The sequence below is a fragment of the Bubalus kerabau genome, chromosome 8 (assembly GCF_029407905.1).
Source record: "Bubalus kerabau isolate K-KA32 ecotype Philippines breed swamp buffalo chromosome 8, PCC_UOA_SB_1v2, whole genome shotgun sequence".
Taxonomy (NCBI): Eukaryota; Metazoa; Chordata; class Mammalia; order Artiodactyla; family Bovidae; genus Bubalus; species Bubalus kerabau.
This window is the reverse complement of record NC_073631.1, coordinates 36,493,536-36,516,875: the sequence shown is the minus strand read 5'-3', so window position 1 is coordinate 36,516,875 and position 23,340 is coordinate 36,493,536. Positions and strand designations below refer to the sequence as shown.

Here is a 23,340-nt window from a genome sequence, read left to right as displayed (position 1 = left end):
TGGGGTCGCAAAGAGTCAGACATGACTGAGTGACTGAACTGAACTGAAACTATCAAAATACAAGTGCAGGCCCATTTCCTAAGACTGATGTTTAATCGGTCTCTGGTATGACTCACTGGCATGTGTTTGAAGTTCCTAGAATGATGCTATTTGACCTAATAAGTCTAATCATCAATTTAGGAAACAGTCAGTGAATGCATACGGCGTGCCCAGCATTGCCTTGGATGATGAGACAGCAAAGATGAATGAGAGGCTTAGGACCTAGTGAAGAGATGGACATACAGTGGAAACTTTTCCAAGATGTACTCGATTTTCTTAATGTTAAATGTACAGGACACCGTACCAACACAGAGAAAGAACTGGTAGCCTGATGGCACAACATTTGAGATGTCACTGCATTTCCATCAGAACTGCTAAAATTCAAAAGCAGCAACATTCAGGAAGTGGAGCAACCGGAACTCACATACATAGAAGTTTTACTACTGTCAACATGTGCATATGTACACTTGTACACACATACACACATCAGAAGTGCACACATGTATCGGAAAGGTCATAGCATCACGCAGGAGATGCTCTTGGCTCCTCCCCCAAATTCCCTCAGCACTCACTGTTCTCATACATGTCAAGGCTTCCTAATAGAAGCATCTGTGACCCTCTGCCAGGGGGCTCTCTCTGGCCACAGAGCCATGCTCTGCCTGTACCTAGAGCAGCTGATGGGACCTGGGGCAGCTATTAAACGAGAGCTGTCCCATCCCAGCTAGTGAGTAGCTTTGGTATTCTGTCCCAACACCCATTCTGTAAAGACCCCAGGGAGAATGAGACCCATGGCGCTCAGGCACACCTCTTGTTTTGGATTCATTCCTGTGTATGTCTTATTTCTCCATTTCCCTATCAACTCTCAAATCAACTATTTGAACCCAAATCTAGTCTTAAGGTTTACTGCCAGGATAACCCAGCTAAAGACGCAGCATAATTCATATAAGATGAAGACTTTAAAAAGAAGGGGGAAAAGGCATAACTGTCAACAGCAACATGGCTAAGTAAATTGTGGCACACCCATATAATAAAATATGATGCATCAATAAAAGTAAACCAACTATAGCTTCTTAATGTTACTTGAATGAATCTCACCAAACTTAATTTTGAGCAAAAGATATTAGAGTTACATAACCCATACTTTATTCTATATTCATATCACGCATAACATCAGGCAATCATGGTTCGTGGTACTTAAAGATGATGGTGGTACCTTTGGGAAGAAGCAAGGGTAGACAGGGATAGAACAAGAGTACTGGCAATGTTCCATTTCCTAACACCCATAATGTTACATAGGAGTATTCACTTTGTGATAATCCTTATTTTTACCCCTTTTCTGTATATGTATTTCAATGAAAAGTTTCATCATAGGGCATGTAAGAAAAGCAATAGATTATGTAATGGAGATCAGGACTTGGGGAAGAGAGGGTAGAAAAAGATGTGGTAGTTACATTAGCTCAGGTTAAAAATGGTCCCTAACCAAGATTCAGGGGCCACCGTGAACCTTCCAGCTAAAACCAAAAAAAAAAAAAAAAAAAGCAAAAGCAGACCCTGAGCCTTTCCCCTGAATTGGGGCTGAAGGAGATCGAAATCTCACTAATTTCCACTCACTGCTATTTTCTCTGTGCCTTGCCTCCATACTCTTCATTCTTAGTCTAGGAAACATTGTTCCTTTCTGAGCCTCCTCAGTGCTGAAAATTTCAGCCATAAGATGTAGACTCTAGATAGGGAAACAGGAAAACGTGTAATGAGACCTCAGAAGTGTTTGCCGTGCTAACTTCTCAGGAGAACTGGAGAGGTCTTTATACCATCTTAACCCTAAAAAAATGCAATGTTCTTTCAGTAGCTTTTCTAGAACACTCACTTTCCCTTGCACCTGAGGAACTTAGCCAGTATTTTTCCCTGTATCAGACAGCACTTCAGACATCTAGATGGGGCTGTGCCTCAGCAACCACTCTCAGGTGGTAAATAACCGTGGAAATGCTTTGGCAGTTGTGTTCCTAATCAGCAGGTAAATTAATTACACTTAGCCAAGAGTTCGTTTTTATTCTTTCCTGTCTTCCTGCTGCATGATGTTTGTAAAGGATTCTGTTGGCTCCAGCCAGAGGATTTTGATTTCTTCACCTCTTGACCCCTAATAAGGTCTTTCAAGGGAAAAGCCATTTTCTGTCTTCTCACCTAAGTCTTTATTCCAATCCATCAAAAGAGTTCACAGAAATTTCAGTGATGGCCTGGTTGTAAAATTGGAGCCATGTCGCTGCTGGTAGCTCTTGCAATCTTTATTAGCATTTATGGACGTGAACCCAGGCAGTGGCAGTTATATTCCCATTATTAACAGCCTGTTAAGAGCCACATTGGACTTCTGTCTGAGAGGAAAAAATAAAGAACTGATTTAATTTCCTCCTGCCATTGACCTGTGGTATTTATAAGGTATCAACCCGCCTCATCTCTATGAAACGGACCCTAGGAGGACTGGTCACCTTGGTATGAAACTTCCAGAATAAATCCATTTGAAACTGGGACCAGAACTAACTGGATAATGAGCTAAACTGAGAAATTAGTCTCCTGATTCGAGGCCAGATCAGGTTTCCTCTGAAACATGAAGACCTGATTTTGAGACACTAGCGCAGTGAAGTCGGACACGACTGAGCGACGTCACTTTCACTTTTCACTTTCACGCATTGGAGGAGGAAATGGCAACCCACTCCAGTGTTCTTGCCTGGAGAATCCCAGGGACGGGGGAGCCTGGTGGGCTGCTGTCTATGGCGTCGCACAGAGTCGGACACGACTGAAGCGACTTAGCAGCAGCAGCGCAGTGAAGTAGATTTTGGAGAAAGATTCTTAATCTTTGTGGGAAAACAAAACAAAACAAAACAAAAACTCCGCTATCTTTCCAATTCTTCCCCAACCTCTTTAGTTTTTTTCATGCGGTTACCACAACAACAGAGGTGATTTATCTTTCCATTTTGAATGATGCTTAGTTCTCTTGGGGAAATTCAACTCGAGAAATAGGAAACCCTCTAAAGAACAGTACAGCTCATCTCCAGAGAACCATACTTCCGGATCACTGGACTTGAACTATTTCCCAGGTGGGTCATTTGACTTAGAAGCGACTCTGAATGCATCAGGAAGGTGACAGGATCGATACTTTCACACTGCTCCGTCACTTGAAGTCACTCCAGCAACACCTGAGAAAGAGCTAGGTTTTCCTACCTGCCTCCTCACTACCCAAGTCAGTCGTGTTTGGATCAGCATTCAGGTACAGGAAGATTCTCCCTTGTGGAATATTTGACAGATACAGTTTACCTTTTTCTTCTAGGTTCCCCTTTCATTCTTTTTCCTTCTAGTATAGACATAGCAAGGGCTTCCCAAGGGGTGCAGTGGTAAAGAATCCACCTGCCATTGCAGGTGGCTCAAGAGATCTGAGTTCAATCTCAGGGTTGGGAAGATCCCCTAGAGGAGGAAATGGCAACCCACTACAGTATTCTTGCCTGGAGAATCCCATGGACAGAGGAGCCTGGCAGGCTACAGCCCATGAGATTCTTCAGGCAAGACTCTCTCAGATCTCAAAGAGTTGGACATGACTGAGGGACTAACACGCACACACAGTAGCTCTTTATTCCAAACTACAGATCAGAACACTTCTGCTGACAATGGGTTTGTTACATATTTAATAAGACAGATTTAATAAGAGGGAAATTTATGTTAAAAAATTCCACCAAACAACTGTTTACCACCCACTTACCAAGCACTTGTGATAATATTTGCAGCAGTATCATTTTCCTTATTTATTTACTTTGCAAGCTGTTCTGCCTGACCTGGCCCAATTATTCATTATACTTTTTAACTTTATAATTTATTTTTATAAAAATAATACACGTACATAATTTTTATGTGACTTTGACAAAGCTCATAAGAAAGAGCAATAGTCTCTTGTCACCCTTTCCCAAGACAGTTTGTCCAATAATTTACTTTGACTCTCTTGATACTGTCTTCCTTCTACTTCTCTTTCCCTCTTTCTAAAACATCTCTTGATTGAATGCTGAAATTCCATAGAATCTTCTCAAATCTTTGTTTTATTTTCTACTTTCCTTCTGAGCATTTTGGTCAAACTTTGAGAATTCTTTCAAATTTAACTTTCAATCTTTATACTGAATTTCTATTTTCTGCTCTCAATTCCAAAAGTTCATTCTTGCTCTCTGAATGTTCCTTTTTAAGAATAGACTGTAGTTATCTCCTAGATGTAGCATCTTTTCTTATCTCTCTGAGCTCATTATTATTATAAAGTTTTCATCTTTTGCTCCCTGCATTGTCTCTATTGATGCCAAATTTCCTTTTCTGGTTGTCTTTCATGTTGGAAGTTTACTCAAATATCTGGTGTTCCTTGATTGTTAATGTATATTTTCCTTTTTTATTATTGTATTTTGAATAGTTATTATAATCATATGCTTAAAAATGCAAAAATATAAAAGAATTCAGTAAAAATTTCCCACCCATCTTTGCCATGCATCTGCCCACTTCCCATCTCTTGCCATTGGTAACCACTATCCTTGGGCATCCTCTCAGAGGTCCTTTATGCACAAAAGAGCTGTAGAAGCCACATTTCCCAGCCACTCTTTAAGTTGGGTGTGACCCTGTAACTAATTTCTAGTCAATAAATGTGAACAGAAACACGTGCCACTTCCAGGTTTATACTTTTAGAAAGCAGATGCAACTACTTCCTACTCTTTTTCTCCTTCCACTGGGTGGATGCTGATGAGAAGGAGGCCCTAGGAATTGGTACAGCTTCAAGATGGAAGGGACCTGAGTTCCTGAATCAGCGTGTGAAAGAAAGATACCCATGGATCAAGACCTTAGCCTGCTGCATGAGGGAGACATAAACTTGCATTGTATTTGAATGCTTAAATAATTTGGGTCTATTTATCCACACAGGCAAGCCTACCCTAACTAATAAAATTTGTCTACACATCACAGAGACATCAACCACATTCTCTACATTTAAGGAAAGAGTAAAAGTCAGCAGTGTGAAATAGTAGGCACAGAGTCAACCAGAGAAGGTGGCATAAAAACGGCAGTAGATGTTGGCAAGAGACATGATGAGCAGCAGCTGGAAGAGCGGAACCAGACACGCCGAGACAGCGGCTGCTCTTCAGTTCACTTCAGTTCAGTCACCCAGTCGTGTCCAATTCTTTGCGACCCCATGAATCACAGCACGCCAGGCCTCCCTGTCCATCACCAACTCCTGGAGTTCACCCAGACTCGTGTGCATCGAGTCGGTGGTGCCATCCAGCCATCTCATCCTCTGTCGTCCCCTTCTCCTCCTGCCCCCAATCCCTCCCAGCATCAGAGTCTTTTCCAATGAGTCAATTCTTTGCATGAGGTGGCCAAAGTATTGGAGTTTCAGCTTTAGCATCAGTCCTTCCAATGAACACCCAGGACTGATCTCCTTTAGGATGGACTGGTTGGATCTCCTTGCAGTCCAAGGGACTCTCAAGGGTCTTCTCCAACACCACAGTTCAAAAGCATCAATTCTTCAGTGCTCAGCTTTTCTTCACAGTCCAACTCTCCAGCTATAAGAGACAGTGTTGAGGGTACCAATCCTGTACAGTTAGGAACAAACTTTAAAGCAATTACATAGTTTCTGCATATGGTAGGTGCCTTCAGAATATTCAGGTTGTGTGTAGATAGACAGATAGATAGGAGTATGTTGTGCATGGGGCTTCCCCAGTGGCTCAGCAGTAAAGAATCTGCTTGCAATGCAGGAGCCACAGGAGACATGGGTTCGATCCTTGGGTCAAGAAGATCCCTTGGAGGAGGGCATGGCAATCCACTTCAGTATTCTTGCCTGGAGAGTCCCATGGACAGAGGAGCCTGGTGGGCTATAGCCCATAAGGTCACAAAGAGTCAGACATGACTGAAGTAACTTAGCATGCATGCTGTATATAGATGGCTTGCAAATACGTAGTCAGAATGATTATCCTCCAAAACATGAAAATACTACAGTTGAAGGATTATGGATGAGTGTTTTTTTTTCCATCTGAATCATCTAAACTGTTTAAAAGAAAAATACCATCCATTTATGGTGAAAATATTTTTTCTTGACTTTGAAGGAGAAAAAAAAATCTTCCTTTTAATTATATACTTCCATGAAAATATTTAATTTCTTTGCATTCAATAAATAATACAGATGTGATTCAAAGTTCTGTCCAATTCCTATTTGGAGTTTTTCATGAAATGAATATTTATATACCACACAGACTATGACTGCATGTTTGCCGTTCCCCAGTTCCCCAGTTACATAATCAGCTCCTTTGAAGGCAGACACTATATTGTACTCATGGATTGTCACTGGCACTTGGCACATAGGAGGCACTCAGGAATGTTAAGTGAATGAATTTATGAATGCTTGAGTGTTCCAGTTGCTTTTAATATGTAAATTCAATGGTAATTGATAAATTATCTCAGCCTTGGAATCTTGTTCCCTGGTATTTGAGTTCCACTAAGTGTATGATATAAAGTCATTGACTGATCATACTTAAGACATCTAAACAGTGTTCTTTTCTTTTTCTTTTACTTTACACATCACAGCTCCATTCATCGCAAATAAAGGTGTAGATAGCATTGTCAAGTTTGACACTTTTGGAGATGGCATGGGACAATACAACGTGTTCAACTTCCAGTATGTGGGTGGCAAGTATTCCTACCTGAAGGTTGGTCATTGGTCAGAAACCTTATCACTAGATGTTGACTCTATCCACTGGTCCCGGAACTCAATGCCCACTTCCCAGTGCAGCGACCCTTGTGCACCCAATGAAATGAAGAATATGCAACCAGGGGATGTCTGCTGCTGGATCTGCATCCCCTGTGAGCCCTACGAATACCTGGCTGATGAGTTTACCTGTATGGATTGCGGCCTTGGGCAGTGGCCCACTGCAGACCTATCTGGCTGCTTTGACCTTCCTGAGGACTACATCAGGTGGGAAGACGCCTGGGCCATTGGTCCAGTCACCATTGCCTGCCTGGGTTTTATGTGCACATGCATGGTTGTGACTGTTTTTATCAAGCACAACAACACACCCTTGGTCAAAGCATCAGGCCGGGAGCTCTGCTACATCCTGTTGTTTGGGGTTGGCCTGTCCTATTGCATGACGTTCTTCTTCATTTCCAAGCCGTCACCAGTCATCTGCGCCTTGCGCCGACTGGGGCTGGGGACCTCCTTCGCTGTCTGTTACTCAGCCCTGCTGACCAAGACAAACTGCATTGCCCGCATCTTCGATGGGGTAAAGAATGGCGCTCAGAGGCCAAAATTCATCAGCCCGAGTTCTCAGGTGTTCATCTGCCTGGGTCTGATACTGGTGCAGATCGTGGTCGTGTCTGTGTGGCTCATCCTGGAGGCTCCAGGCACCAGGCGGCACACCCTTCCAGAGAAGCGGGAAACAGTCATCCTAAAATGCAACGTCAAAGATTCCAGCATGTTGATCTCACTTACCTACGACGTAGTCCTGGTCATCTTATGCACTGTGTATGCCTTCAAAACGCGGAAGTGCCCAGAAAATTTCAACGAGGCCAAGTTCATTGGTTTTACCATGTACACCACGTGCATCATCTGGTTGGCCTTCCTCCCTATATTTTATGTGACATCAAGTGACTACAGAGTAAGTCTTGGAATGGTTTCTCCTTTTCCTTCTTCTTGTATCCTTCTACTGTTTTGTTATGTAGAATTTACAATAGACTCCTTTTATCTCAGCAATCAGGTAGCTAAATAACAATGCTATGATGAACAGCCATGTTGCATATGGAAATTAATTCACTGTGTTTTAAAAGCATTTAATTAGTGCTTACTATGTGGAAAATGTGCTAGGCACAGAAAGGAAGATACATGTATATGGCATGGTCATTCAAACAATTTATAATCTGGTAGGAGAAAAGTATAATACACACACACACCTTTAAAACTTTTAATTAAATTTAGAAAGTGAGTGACGAGAGAATAAGACTTACACCACTAGAAATCTAATGAGAATACTTTAAATTAGACACAAGAGGACCAGGCTACCATAGATCAATCTGTAAGTTAAAGCAGACTTGCAATATTAAGCCAGGATCAGTTTAAAGACCTAAAAACTCTCACTTGAGTTTCAGATAAGCATCATTATTTCTCTAAAATGGGTTAAAATACAATGTTTACTTATTGTACTTTTCCTACAACTTTAGTTCCTGTAGGCATGGTATATATATGTAATCCTTGAATTAGTTAAAAATTTTACTGTCTATATTCAGGCAATCTAATTACACCATTATTCATATAGTCTTCAGTGATATTTAGTTCAAAGTTCTGGGCTTCAATATAATTATCATCTTTTCTGAAAGAAACTGATTCATCATTCCATCAAAACTTTTCAAATTGTTGAAATGATCCATCAGTTGCTCTTGCACTTAAAATTGTAATTTTAGTATCTTCCAATGAATGAGTATGAGTGAGTATAGGAATTTTTCCCTCTTAAAGCAATCGGTTTTTATTTTCTACATTTCTTAAGTCATCATCAAGTTTTCCAGAGGCATTATGGTTTCCTTGTTACACTGTGATTTCACCAAATAAAGTGCCTCTGTAGGTTAGAATAGTCTCCAAAACTTTTGTTTATCAGCAGTTCCTATGTTGCCAAGCTCTTGAATATCACAGCTCAAAAATAAGACAAAGCTACTTACAGCAACAGATCAAGAGACTGGCAAAGCTTGGTGTGTCTAGTCTATTAAATTATGCACCACCATATGACTGAAACCTCTGGACTACCATAAAGGAAGAACAAGAAAAATGAAGAATATATATTCAGTGTTGGGGTAACAGTCAGGCTTTCTAAAGCTATCTATAAAAATTTTTGAAAATCTGTCAAAGGAAAAAACATCAGAACTAAATCAGAGGTCAGAACTAAAATCAAAGGCCAGATTATATGCACCACAAGTTTTGAGTGTGGGGATTAAATGGAGAACTACAGTTCATGTATTTTAACACCCCTGATTCTATCTTTTATTTTTCAGTACACATCACCGTCTTAAAGACCTGTAAGGGTTTTTTTTTTTTCCAGTTCTTAGGTAGCCATCTTTAGTAGTTAGGACTTGGGGTATTGGGACTGCAAAATGGTTATTACACTGTTAATTATTTCAGCCTCAACATATGATTTGAAACTATTCTTTCTCAGAAAAGCTAATTTAAAAAAATAGCAGAAAATACTACTTAGAATGAAATTTCATTTCATTGAATGAACTAGCATTTATTTCTAAAGATGACTTCCCCCCTTTAACATGATAGCAGTATCATGATTAAATGAAATTAACTGAAGCCCCAAAGTTTCACATGGCAGAAGTTACTAGAGAAATGCAGCATAGAGTGTAAAATGCAATAAAGTTGAGTGTTTTGAGGTGTGTGCTAATTAAGGCAACAAATCACACAGAGATCATCTGAGGTCTCACTTATCCTTGCAATAATGCCAACCCTGAATTTACAAGAGAACCGAGAAGGTACACCATAGCCTCCAACACAGTGGTTTTCATCTCAACTGCACATTGAATCAACTGGGTAGCCTTGAAAAAATACTGATACCTGGGGCAGAGCCCCAGAAATTCTGATTTAATTGGCCTGATCTGTGGCCTGAACTTCAGGATTTGTCAAAGCTCCCCAAGTGACTCTCACTTACAACCACAATTAAAAATCGCTGCTCTAATGAATCACATGCTCTTCTCATCTCATAGATAGCTTTAGTGTGGCCTGCATTGTTCTGAAATTCTTTGAAATATCTGTCAAAGTTAGAAAACTGAGAAATTTTATATAGCTATCCAGATTCTTGGCTCCTCTTAACAAAGTGAAACTCATGAACCCTAATTCCTACAGGCAACAATTAGCTGGTTGAGTAGTGTTCATGTATCTAGACAGAACTCTCACTCCTGTTGCCCACAATGCCCACCAACCCCTGAATTCTTACACTTGTTTTCCTTCATGTATGAAGTAATGGAACTCAGGCCTCTTGTTTTAGACTGAGTTTTTAAATTTCTCCGAGGTAAACCATGTGGCTCAGATAGAATCAGCAGCACTAGAAAAGTACCCATTAATCTAAGAACTGGCATTAGAAATTTGGACATCAGTCAACAAGGTTTTATGACTCAGTACCTTGCCACTCACTGGGAATTACACATAAGTATAAAGTACCTTTCCAGTCTTCAAAAAGCTTATACTCCAATTGGGAAAAAATAATAAGAATGAATGAATTCAAGATTAACGCAGAATAGTTTATAATTAAATTACTGATACAAACTCTTAAATGCCTGTTTGTTTCAAAAAAAGAGTTGGATCAGTAAGAGCTTGGTCTTTCCAGGAATACTCCTGCTTAAAAAGGTGAGATTTCACCCTGGACCTTCATTGGAAAGTGCAATTAAGGTAGTTAGAGAATATAAGACTTAAAGGGAATATTCTTGAAGCAAAATAGAAATGAACCAAGAAAATATGGTAATATCAGTTGTACTCAAATGGAAGATAAGGGGAGTCTAGTAAGAAACTCATGGGAACTGGCAATTTGGTCAGATTATACCAGGTAAAAGAATTCATTTAAATAATGTTTAAGGGCTTTGAGGTCTTGTGATTTTTTTTTTTTAATTTTTCTTGTTTTCTTTTGGTTGGTTGTTTGCTTGGGCAAAAAAGTAACATAATTAAGGTAAGAGGGAAAGAAAGGAACTGACTCTACCTGATCGACCTCCAAGACCTTACTCTGCTAAATGCTTTGCATACTTGAGCTCACTTACTCTCATTGGCACCCTGGAAAGCAAATTTCATTATCCATTGGAAAGATGAGTAAACAGACTCAGAGGATAATTAACTTCCCAGGTGGCACAGTTAAGAAATAGTAGGACAAGATTTTTGGATCCAAATCCATGCCTTTCATGCTACACCACAAACTTATCTGTTCTTAATAGAAGGAATACATTTGTAGGAGTAAAGCCTAAAACAAGCAAGACTAATTGATGCTATAAGAGGCATCAAGACAAAGCAAGCAAAAACTTGGGTAAGAATCCAAAAATGTGAAGAATCTTTGAGGAATACCCAGACCATCTCCTTCTTTATTGCAACATAACCATCCTAGATAGTGTAAAGAAACCAACACTGAGTCATCAGGGATTCAATACATAGTGTACATGGTGTAAATAAAAAATTAGGCCATGTTTGGGTGGAAAGTTTTCCATAAAAAATTAAAATGGTAATTACTAAGTATTTTGTTCAGTCATGTTTTCCAAAAGTATTTGAGCCTTTATCATGGGCCTTGGAGATGCAGCAATTAACATAGGCCAGCCCCTCCTTTTTTATAAATTACAGTCTAGTAGGGAACAAGAGGAAATAAAGATGGAGAGTGAGGAATGAACAAATGAAAATTCAGGATAACTCATGCAGGGGTGAGTGCTGTGATGGAAGGCAGAGGGGGTATGCTACTTCCCAAGCTTTAAGGTGTATACACCTGGGAATCTTGCTAAACATTTGATTCAGTGAGAAGGGATGAGGCCCAAGATTCTGGATTTCTAGCAAGCTCTTAAGTGATGGAGATGCTGCTGGGCAAAGGACTGTACTTCAGGTTTCAAGGTGCTAGATTCTTTTCTGGGGTTGGGACAGGCAAAGCACTTAATCTAGGCAGAGACTTGGGGGTGACTTTAGAATTTTTTTTACAAGGTTTAAGTACTTGCAAAGAAATTTCAGTGTTCCCATGTTGAATATTTGAAGACTTAAAGAAATGTATCACATCTCATTCTTTCAAAAAAAAATCTTTGCCACCCCTCCTAGTACCCATTTCATAATACTCTACTGAAAGATGGAAAAGCCAGACAGGGGAATTCCACACACTAGACAGACGAAGCAGTAAGCACAAATGCCTCTAGGCAAAAATGTCATAGCAAAGAAAGGTGTATGTGGCTACGGTTTAATGTGCAGATGGAAGTGTGATTTTATATGAGAGGTAGGCAGGGCGTGGGGGGCTAGACCACTTAGGACTTCATAGCACATAGCAAAAAGTTTAGATTTTATTCTATATGGAAAAAGAAACCACTGAAATTCACTTATAAGCAGAACAGTTTAGTGATCTCACATTTTAGAAAAAAAAAATCAATCTGCTGAAGACACTATATGACAGAAAGGCAAAAGCAGGAGAGGGGAGAGTGGTTAGGTATTGTAGTAGGTGTTCCGGTTGGAGCTGATGGTGACTGGAGCCAAGGGTAGGATGTCAGTGATGGAGACAGAACCTGTCAGGAACCGTGAAGGGTTTTTAAACCATCCCGCAGTCTAACAGGTGAGTCCACCACAGTTTCAGGGATGCTGACAGAAGACATGAGATTCCTGATTCAGAGACAAAGGACTTGATCACTCACGGCCGCCACTGTAGCCAGAACATCAGCATTTGTGTGGGCTTCCCAGTTCCCACTAGGCAATGCAGAGTGGGCCGGTGACACCTGCACACAGTCATCAGGACAAGGTCAGTGCTACTGACCTTTCACCTTCTCTTAGAATCTGCCCAGCACTGTTACCAATCTTATCCTGTTTTTAAAAGGTGGCTATTGTGTTCATCATAGGCTTTTAGCAAGAATTTTTAAGAAACGTTGCAACAAAATATTATTGACTTCTGAGTTTAGGATGCCTCCTTAAATCTCCCTCTCAAGCAAGTGCCTCACTTGTCTCATTCTGATCCCAGCCCTAACCTCTCCCTAACGGGTCTGGGTAGGATGGTGACTTGGTTGTTTGTAACCAACAGAGCATAAATATTTGAATTCTTACCTCCCCGAAGTTTCCCAGCATACTGGGTCTGGTGCATACAGTTGGCAGCTACCGCTGGGGATGGGGAGACTTTCACCCAGTCCTTCCTGTCTTCTTAAGGCAGCTGCAGTCAGGATGGAGAGTAAGGGAAGAACCAGGCAGCAGGCAAATCTGCATACCAGGAAGGAAAGCACATCTGCTCTGTGTTTCAAGCATGTAGAGCTATGTGTGGTTCAACTGAATGAAGAGCTGATGTTTCTGAGCACCCAGAACCTTGAACTGAATGGCAAGATCATCATTACTGTAACTGTTCAACTTTGGGGACCCCTTGACTCAGGAGGCCAGAGCCAGGTACCTATCTGCCTAGGGAATATTGCTTGTGTATTTCAGCTTACTTGGCACTGACTCACATAGACAGCAACATTTTTAAAGGCATCCATCTCAACTCAGGGCATTTGCTATCTCAACACGATGACATCACTTAGTGTCTTGCCTGGTTTTAGCATAGAGCTAGGCAAGTGTTCCAGCACTGCAGCTGACTGTAAGAATCTCTCTAGATTTCCTCCCATCAGTTTCTCATTCTTTGGTGTAGCACTTTTGTCAGCATTTTAAACACAATGCAGGTCAGTAAAAGCCCAAATACTAGTCAGTGCCTCATCTATGGTTTTCTAAAGCATTATTCTGTTTCAGGGAAATCTCATAGAAAGGACCAAAGCTCCTTTTCTGCAGCCCAGTTTCCACTGTAAAAAAAGCTGAGACCTTTGTCATCTTGGAATGGATCTAAGTTTGGCAAGAGAGACTACAGCTGGGAATGAGCCATAAGGGGCTCAGCTGTTGCCATTCCTCCTTCACAAGCAATAGTCACCTGCCTCCCTCATCTTCCAGGGGAGGCAGGCAAAGTCCCAATGATTCACCTCGTCTCTGCAAGGTTTCCCTTTTCATGGTCAGCGTAGTCACATGTCCCTGCATCTTTTATGTGAAAAAGAGTGGTACTTTTCTGCCCATCAAGGACCCGAATCAGAATAGGGAGGAAATCCACCCCATGCCCAGAGGAGAGTCAGCAATGATTTCAGTACTGGTCCAGCAGCTCTATCTAAACCCACTTCCTGTTACTCAGCCTGCGACCCCATCCCTCAAATCTTCTTCGTTGATGGCAATAAAGTGGAGCACTATTTATTGCTTGGATGACCACATAGTTTGGTCAACCTGTTTGCTACAGGTTCTCTGGACTTCTCTCGAGGCCTGTTAATCAGCCCACATTTCCTCTTTGAGAAAACCTTTCCAATCTCACCGTCACAGCTGTCAAAGACCATAAAGTCTGGATTTTACTCAACTTATTCTAACTTACCATGCTAGCCTGCCACAGTCTTGTGGACGCTGACAAAAAGGACTTTATAAGTCAAAGCAATAGCAGTAGCTGGAAGTTTAGCACTGGCTGTGGTTCCCTGAGCCCTACTTCCTGCAGACTAGGCAAAGGGGCTGTAACCACCGCATAGTCAGTGGTGGCATTACCCGGAGGAACTGTGAGATTAGGGAACCTGAGTCTTCTCTAATGGATGATATGCTGGTCCCTTGTTTCACAGACACTATCTCCATCTCTTAAGGCTCTTTGCAATAAAAATCCCTTGAAAAGAAAGTCTGGAACAAAGGCAGTCAGAGCTGCTGCTTGAAAGATATAGAAGCCCAAGAGATCATAGAGGATTATCTTCCAAAAGAACAAATACAGCTTGCTATTGGACTGGAAGTGTGGGTGTAAGAGAAATGGAAAAATTGAGGATGACTCTCAGGTTTGGGGCTGCACAGTTGGGTGGCATTTGGTGTCACTTAAATGGAGACACTTGGAGGAAAGGATCAAGTTCTGCTTACAGATTCATTCTGATTTGCCTCCTCTATATCCACAATGATACACCAAGACAGCAGTTGAGTGTATAGGTTTGGAAGCCCAAAGGATAAGCTGGAAGTAGTACTACATGTGTGAATATCATCCACACAGGAAGTATTTATACCCTGGAACTCAATGAGATGGTGAAGGGAAGAGTATCCAAAACTGAGTTCTGAGACACTCCAGCACTTAGAGCTCAGGTAGAAAAGAAAAAAGTTAGCAAAGGTAACTCAGATGAGGAACTGTCAGTGAGGGAAGGATGTATCCAGGAAGTGGTTAACCATGCCAGGTGTTGCTAGGAGCTTGAGGAAGATGAAAATAGAACAGCGTGAGCTGGGAATGTTCAAAGATGCAGGACAAATAATTATATGTAAGTACAGACTTTTTATAGTGTGATTTATAGAAGGAATTGGGCAATTGAAACTATGAGGCTGATACTTGGGTTTTTTTAAAAAATTAAAAGGTACCTTTTAATATTGCAGCATAAACTGTGACCAAAATGCACCTTCAGTTTTGCCTCCCATTGTTCCCTTAGTAGTGAGTGAGAGTAATCACCCCCCAGCCCTGGATGGAAATCCCAGTGGACAGAACAAAAACACAGGGTGTTCACCACGTAAGGCACCGTGTTAGTGTTGGGACAGAACAACAGGTGACCATGCTCAAGAGGTGCATGAATTTGTGCGCCCTTAGGTAACATAAGGTCCTACAATAATTTTCAGTGGGAAACAGTCTATTAGGAAATTCAAATGCCTTGCCCATGTAATTATCAAAACCATATCCTGACTTAACATTCAATCTTATTTTCTCCTGCATTCTGGCCTGCCTTCAAGCGGTAGCAGTCGGTTTCCCCTTTCTCCCAGCTCATAGTCCCCAGTCCACCAGTTGCTCTCCCCTCAGCTCTGGTTAAAGAGTAATAAGGAAGAAGTAGGTCAGTTCTTATGTAACAGGATGGCTTTATGATCTTTGAGTCCCCAGTGGCTAAAGACACATCCTTGGGATAATCTGGAAGATGATTAAAGGATGTTTTCATGTGATTATCAGAAATTTCATACTGGTTGTTTTTTGTTTTTTTTTTTCCTTGCAGGTCCTTGAGTGAGTTGGCTGGCAATTTTCTACTCTAAGTTGTCACACTTAGGCCCAGAACATCCAGCTGTTCCCCCTCTAGCCTCCTTCCCATCCTGGGAAAGACTCCAGGCCCCTGCACATGGCCCTTAGATTCCCCCTGATGGTTCTCTATCCCATGGCTCATCTTGAGCATCCCACTCACATAGCCTCTGCTTTGATAAATTCTTAAGGGCTATTTCAACACATTCACAAGTCTCCTTGCTGTGGTACAAAAGTAACTGGCCATTTCTCACCTAGGAATCAGGCTCCCAGAAAAAGCGTCAGACCTTCTGTGAATAGCCACACCAATGCCCTTCTCTCTAGACTTTAAGTGAGGAGTTGGGTACAATCCCCCTATAGTAGAGAGGATGTGGAATTCACAAAACAACTTTGTGCAAGCTCTTCTCACAAAAGCCTTCCTCCTCCTCTCCTTGTAATGTCTTAAAACGTGTGATGAGTTTCACATTTATAGAAGTGTTTTTAGAAAAGGTTTAGAAAATGTGCACATTTGAACCTGTCTCACCCTCATGGGATAAGTGATCCCTCTCTTACCGGCACCACAGTCAGATCCGAGACAGGGAGAACACAGTTCTAATAACATGTTTTATATATGTATGTAAAACAATTGTGCTAGTAATGGACTTGCTATGAATAACATAGTTATGATTGATCAAGGCTTTTCCATCATGGAATTAGATAGTAGACTTTTCTGAGAAGTTAAAGGAGCCTGAAATCAGGGAGCAAGTTGGAGAGCACTGGAGTGGTTAGGGGAGCAGAAGCTTTAAGACAGTGAGGAGAGATTTACTTTCAGCAATTAAAGTAAAGGCAGATTCTGAAGAGTTATGAAATACATGTAACCTGATTTTTAAAAAAATCAGAAACAGGAAGGAATCTTCTAAAACTATGTGGCTCTTCTAGTTAATTGTTCAGTCTTCAGTTTTCCTTGATTACAGAGGAAGGTCAGACACTTTGGGGCATGAGAAATTATTGCTATCTGGTAATAGCATTGCCTTAAGAAAAAGGAAAAAGAACTCTAAAATGACTCTAGGATTTACCATAGCTACTCTGAGTAGAAACTGATAGAAGAAATAATTAATTGCCATTTTTCATACCAAGAGTGATTAAATATGTAGAATCTAATTTGGGATTTTCCAGAAAAATTTATGGGAGCTGAAGCCAGGACAAATGAGAAGATCAGAGAAGATGAAGAGTGGAGGCAAGAGAATAAAAAGAAGAGATGATAAAACCGAGTTCTGAGGTTTGCTTTCAGGGATAAAGGGAAAATTCTTTCTTTGAAAGAAAGGGAAACGAAGATGGACTAGTGAGTATCTGATGTATCAAAATTCCAGAGAGATGCTAATGAAATGCTTAAGAGTAGGTACCTAGAAGAAAATTGACATTGTCCCCCACTATTGAGTAAGGAAACCAAGAGCAGATAGGCAGCACCCCCAGCATGAAAGAGAGACAGAAATATGAAACAGGATCAAATTTGTTCTTAATATAGTAAACCTTAAACAAGCCGAGTTGATTAACTCAAACCATCAGACATCAAGTCACTCCATCACTTAGTAGTGATATTTCACTACTTAAGATTCTGACTTCAGTAGCTCTGCAGAAGTATCTTTTATACAAATATACTGAAGAAAACAAAGCAAGAAAGTCCATGGGAAGTCTTGGCAAGCCTTGAGGAACACCCATCACAAAGAGTGTTTGCTTACAAATCCTCAGCAATGGTTCCCTGTGGATCCCAGGCTCAGAAAATTCAACATAATTGCTGTATTGGTTTGGCTAGAATAAGAACAGAACTGTAGATGATCTGGTTTTTTCACTTTGCTCTTTTTTTAGCATTCTCTTGAGTTGACCACTGTATTGGATTTATAGTCAAGATACCTAACTAGGCAACCTTTTCTTGTAGGTGCAGACAACGACCATGTGCATCTCTGTTAGCCTGAGTGGCTTCGTGGTCCTGGGATGTTTGTTTGCACCTAAGGTGCACATCATCCTGTTTCAACCCCAGAAGAATGTGGTCACGCACAGGCTGCATTTGAACAGGTTCAGTGTCAGTGGAACCGGGACCACATATTCTCAGTGTAAGTATGGCACTTGACACGGACCCCTTCAAACATAGCGTTGTGGTAGGGAGCAGGCTGGGAGGGGGAACAGGAGACATAGAAACAGACAACACATGTCCACCCATAATCAATCTCAATTCAGTTTTAACAAGTGCTGGTTAATCACTGTGTGCCGGGTGCTGTGCTGGCTGCTAACAATACAATGACAATGCAAGAGGGCAAGTTCCTGTATTCAGTCTAGCTGAGATGACAGATACTAAACCCACGACCACAACTGGGATTTTTAAGGATGTTGCGGACTCAGACAACCAAGTTTCTAGTCCAACCAATTCAATAGTGAACCGTGAGCACATCACTTTACTGCTTCCTCCCTTAGGTGGTCTAGAGGGCTGGACTAGATTGGTGCTCCATAAAGTGTGTTTTGTGTCACATAGATGCTGAAGGTGCTTCATAAAAATTAAAAGAGGAAGATAATCAAATAAGACGGAAAATGCAGCAACCTAAATACCCACTTGGAAGTTCAAAGTACATCCTTTGACATGAGCATGATAAAGGTTCTAAGAATCTCTACAGCAAGGAAACCTGTTTCATTCTGTTATTTACAGTTTCTTAAAAGTATCTAACCACAAGAAAACCAACTCACATCCCTTGGAATACACCTTGGAAAATTTGGACTAGATCTACCTCCTATTACAAAGACACAATGTTTTTTCAGCTAACAACCAGCTGAGAAGGCAGTGTGAACTGAAAGATACCAGGATAACTCCCAATCAGAATTCTCTCTCCTCTTGGCCTGCAAGTCTCTGAAACTATCCTTAGAGAAGCATTTAATTCTTTAGAGTCATCCAAAGCACAAATGTACCTAAAGGGGACAACCTTTTAAGCCATTTTCAGCTAATCTGTGGTATGAAGTAGGAGAAATTCACTGACAGAAGGATGAAGAAGGGGAAGTGTGGGGGCGAAGGGCTGAAAGTGACAGAGACAAATGACTACTTCACAATTTTGCCCCAAGCCGATTAGAAAGAAAACTTCAAAATAGCTCGGCATCACAGAGTGAGCAATCGCATTAGTGCCCCAGTTTCTTCAACAACATATAGGATTTTATAGTGCAGTCCTTTCCCTCGCAAACAAAGGGAAGACTGAGAGCTGCCAGCACCTTCCAGGGACGCGCTGAGTACACCACTCCTCCCCAGTCTCAGCTGCTATAGAGATGGACACCTTATTTATTTTCAGCTCAATTTCCAGGTGTCACAATGGCTGAGTCCCAGGACCTGGTAAAACCTGTGACATCATTTTCCTTGTGTCCGACTCTCTGTGACCCCATGGACTATACAGCCCACCAGGCTCCTCTATCCATGGGATTTTGCAGGCAAGAATACTGGAGTGGGTAGCCATTCCCTTCTCCGGAGGATATTCCCAACTCAGGGATTGAACCTGGGTCTCCTGCATTGCAGGCAGAGTCCTTACTGTCTGAGCCACAAAGAAACATGCTTATTTCTTGAGCAAACAAATCTCTTGTCTAGCAGCCAAACAGCTAATCCAGACAAGAAAAAGCTGGCATGTAATAATGATAACTAATAAAAACAAAAACAGTAATGGAGCTAAGAGGAACTATCATTTATTGTTTCCTTTGTGCTGGGCATTGTGCTAAATCCTTCACACATGTGTGCACGCATGATATAGCTTATTTAACGCTCACAACTCTAGGAGATAAAGAAACCTATCCGAGGGAACACACATTGAAAGTGGCAGAACCAGAACTTAGAGACAGTTTCTCCGATTTCCCAAACCCGGGCACCACACCACTGCATGCTGCTACTTCAAACAGGAAATTTCCCATGGACAAGGTACTTGGTAGGCTTTCGAGGGAAAACAAAAGAAAGGTTACCCTAGGCTGTGCAGCATGATTTACCTCTGGGTGAAAAGAGTCTTGTTGAAAGCTTAGAACTCTTGGTTGTTATTAAAACAAGTTGTCAAAATCCCCAAGTCTTTCACAGACATTTTTCAAATCTCATACGTCCAAACCTCAGTAATTTAGAAATGGTGGCATTTTCTGATGCATAGACTAGGAATTAATAAATTCCTGAAGAGGTAACAAAGGCACATTACCCAATCAAGTCTCTCCTCAGAATTTGAGAAACATCCATTGACACAAAAGCAATGCGATGCAGCTGCCACGGCTGTGCTCCGGCTGTCACTGTGTCTAATCTGCTAGCGGCCCAGCCAGTACTTCAACACAGACGTCTACCAGCCCAGCAGTTTAGGACTGCTTTGTTACTCAATGAAATTTCATTTTTTATCTTTTAAAAAGTCTAAATTTAGACCTCATTTTCTCCATGACTTTCCTCTAATTAATCCAAATTAATTAAGTGGCATTAAAGTAACAAATGAGATAAATTTTGACTTCCCTGGTGGCTCAGACGGTAAAGCGTCTGCCTATAATGTGGGAGACTCAGGTTCGATCCCTGGGTCGGGAAGATCTCCTGGAGAAGGAAATGGCAACCCACTCCAGTATTCTTGCCTGGAAAATCCCATGGACAGAGGAGCCTGGTAGGCTACAGTCCATGGGGTCACTAAGAGTTGGACACTACTGAGCAACTTCACTTTCTTTTTTTCTTTCTAAAGTAACAAAGTGAAGTACTTTTGTCATGTTCTAGGCAATTTCAAAGTGCATAAGTAACAAATCTATTGATTTTTTACATATAATTCTTTATCTTTTACTCACAATAGTTTTATATTTGTGGGCTCATTTTATCCCATGAATACTGGATATAACGAGTTCTATTTTATAGCAAGAAAATAAGAGACGTTATTTCTCAAGGATACACAAGGATTCAAGTATTGACAATGGATTTTCTGATTTGTGATTATTATCCTTCCCATTTTAATACATTGGAACCATTGCCATGAAATTCATTCAATTATTAAATGCTTGAATGCCTTCTATACACCAGAAATTTCTAAGCACCTGTTGTACACAATGAATAAGATAGACTCTCTGGTCCCAGGAAGCTTAGTGTCTAGGGCAGTGTTTTTCATGCTATAGAATGTAATCCATGAATGGGTCATGAAACTGATTTAGTAGCTTTGACCAGCATTTTTTAAAAGAAAATATAAAGTATCTTAGAGTGCATCACATGCAATAGGCTAAATAGCATTTCATGAAGTTTGCTCAAGTTTATATATGGATACCAGGTTCAGGTAAAACATCTATTTCTATGAATTGCCATCAAAGAAATTTGAAAGCCATTGATCTATGGACTCTAGTTATAAGTATAAACATGCTGCTGCTGCTGCTAAGTCGAGTCAGTCGTGTCCGACTCTGTGTGACCCCATAGATGGCAGCCCACCAGGCTCCCCCGTCCCTGGGATTCTCCAGGCAAGAACACTGGAGTGGGTTGCCATTTCCTTCTCCAATGCATGAAAGTGAAATATGAAAGTGAAGTCGCTCAGTCGTGTCTGACTCTTAGCAACCCCATGGACTGTAGCCTACCAGGCTCCTCCATCCATGGGATTCCCCAGACAAGAGGACTGGAGTGGGGTGCCATTGCCTTCTCCGATAAACATGCTACTGACCCACTATGGTGAAAATTTGAGCAATTGGTTTAACATCTCAGTGCCTGTTTCCTCAATTATAGATTCAGTTCAATTAATATTCATTTCATTCCTAAATACTGGGAAGTATGTCTTTTAAGTAATCAAGAAAAAATCCTTAAACTGTTCTGAGTTCATTAAGTAAAGCATATGCTTTTCTTACATTGTACATAATTTATATTCTTCTGGTGAGTATTCGCAAGCATGTTATTCCATTGGGTTATTGCTACCAATATTGCTGCTGACTTTCTGACTTACTTCCTTCGGAGGTAAAAACAAAAACCTCATGTATGGATGAGAGTCAGCTGGTATAGCAACAAAGTTACCCCCACAGAGACACATTTAGTTATCTATTCCCATATAACAAACTTCCCCCAAAATTTAGTGGTTTAAAAGAAAGCGCTTTTATTATGTCTCTTGGTTTTGTGGGTCAGGAATTCAGGCAGGGCTGGACTGGGCAGTCCGTCTGCCCTACGAGGGCTTTACTGGGGTCCTTCTGTGCTGTCGGCTGAGACTGAGCTAATCTGGAGAGAACACAGTGGTTCACTCTCATATGGCACCTTTGTGGAACACCTCTCCATGTGGGACCTGGAGAGCATGACAGATCCTACCCTAATTCAAGGGGAGGGATGAAGACCCCACTTGTCAGAAAATGTGTGGCCATTTACATCATGCTACACCTTCCAAATCCTATATCCATCCAGCACTGCACTCTTAGCAGAGATTAAGTGACATGACACATGCAATACCTAGAACTCACCTTGACGGAAAGGTGCAGCCACATTAACTCGCAGTTAATTCTCTGGCAAGAGAATAGCAGAGATACCACATCCCTCCACTTTGGAGTGTAAGTGAGCTCCCTGACAGCAGCTAAGGTGGTTGATAGTAGAAAGAGTATCAGTTATTGGGTTTTAAAAGCTGGGCAGTTGCTCCAAAAAGATACAAAAAAATGGCCAAACTCAGAAGCAGGCATGGAAGAAAGAACATGGTTAAGGACATCCTGGAAGATCCACAATCTGAGAAATGTTTACATATTACTGTATATAAGAGAGAACAATTTTAGTTGCATCTGATTAACTATATACAGAATAATAAAAATAAAGGAAACAGTAACTTTTTTCCACTAAATGTGCCCGTAGGCTAAGTGTTCCCAATATTTATGTATTTAAAAAAAAAAAAAAAAAAAAAAAACGTTTGAAATGGAGATTCCCAGACCCCGTCTCCAGAACCTTTGTATCATGGATTCTTGGTAAAGGCCAGAAATCTGGTCTGTAACAGATACTCCAGCTGGTTCAATAGAAATGGTCCAAGGAAAACATTTTGAGAACCTCAGCTGAAGGCAACCCGTCTACTTCATCCACTGCTATCAGTGAAGAGCAGGGAGCATCATTTATATGACTCTCAAAGAGGACGGAGGCCCTGGGTTCAGAGAAGGAGAGCTGTTTTGAAGTCCTGTCCTTTGCTTCGTGATGCCAAGAGCTATATCTCAGCACAGTTATTTCCCCACCACCCTCAGAACACTCAAAGGAAGGTATTTCTTTCATAGAAGCATCAGGCCCCTCAAAAAAAACAAAAAAAATTACTAAAGGTGAAGGTGGGAATAGACATCCGATAGCAGTAGATCTCAGAGACCCTGATATCCTAAAGTCATACTTGTAATGCTGTTCCCACACCCACACACATAAGCAAACAGCCTTCATATTTGGAAGAGAAAAAAAAGAGGTCATTCTTTGTTTTGATCGGCTTTAGAAGCAAAGGATCTTCCCAGAGCTGATCTCCAAAGTAAGGCAATCAAGAACGTATGCTGAGAATCTTAATATCTGCAAATTGAATGATTTTTTAAAAATAAAAGCCTTCCCTTTCCCATT

The 23,340-nt window shown here is 41.0% G+C and overlaps 1 protein-coding gene across 1 annotated transcript in view; it reads left to right on the top strand.

Annotated features, from left to right (window-relative positions):
- The window catches only part of GRM3 (glutamate metabotropic receptor 3), a 98,309-nt gene that overhangs the window by 65,439 nt on the left and 9,530 nt on the right, over nt 1–23,340 (top strand). Inside the window, exons 3-4 of the mRNA XM_055589461.1 lie at nt 6,628–7,694; nt 17,722–17,896. Coding sequence (XP_055445436.1) covers nt 6,628–7,694; nt 17,722–17,896 — 1,242 coding nt within the window. The remainder of the gene's footprint in view (nt 1–6,627; nt 7,695–17,721; nt 17,897–23,340) is intronic.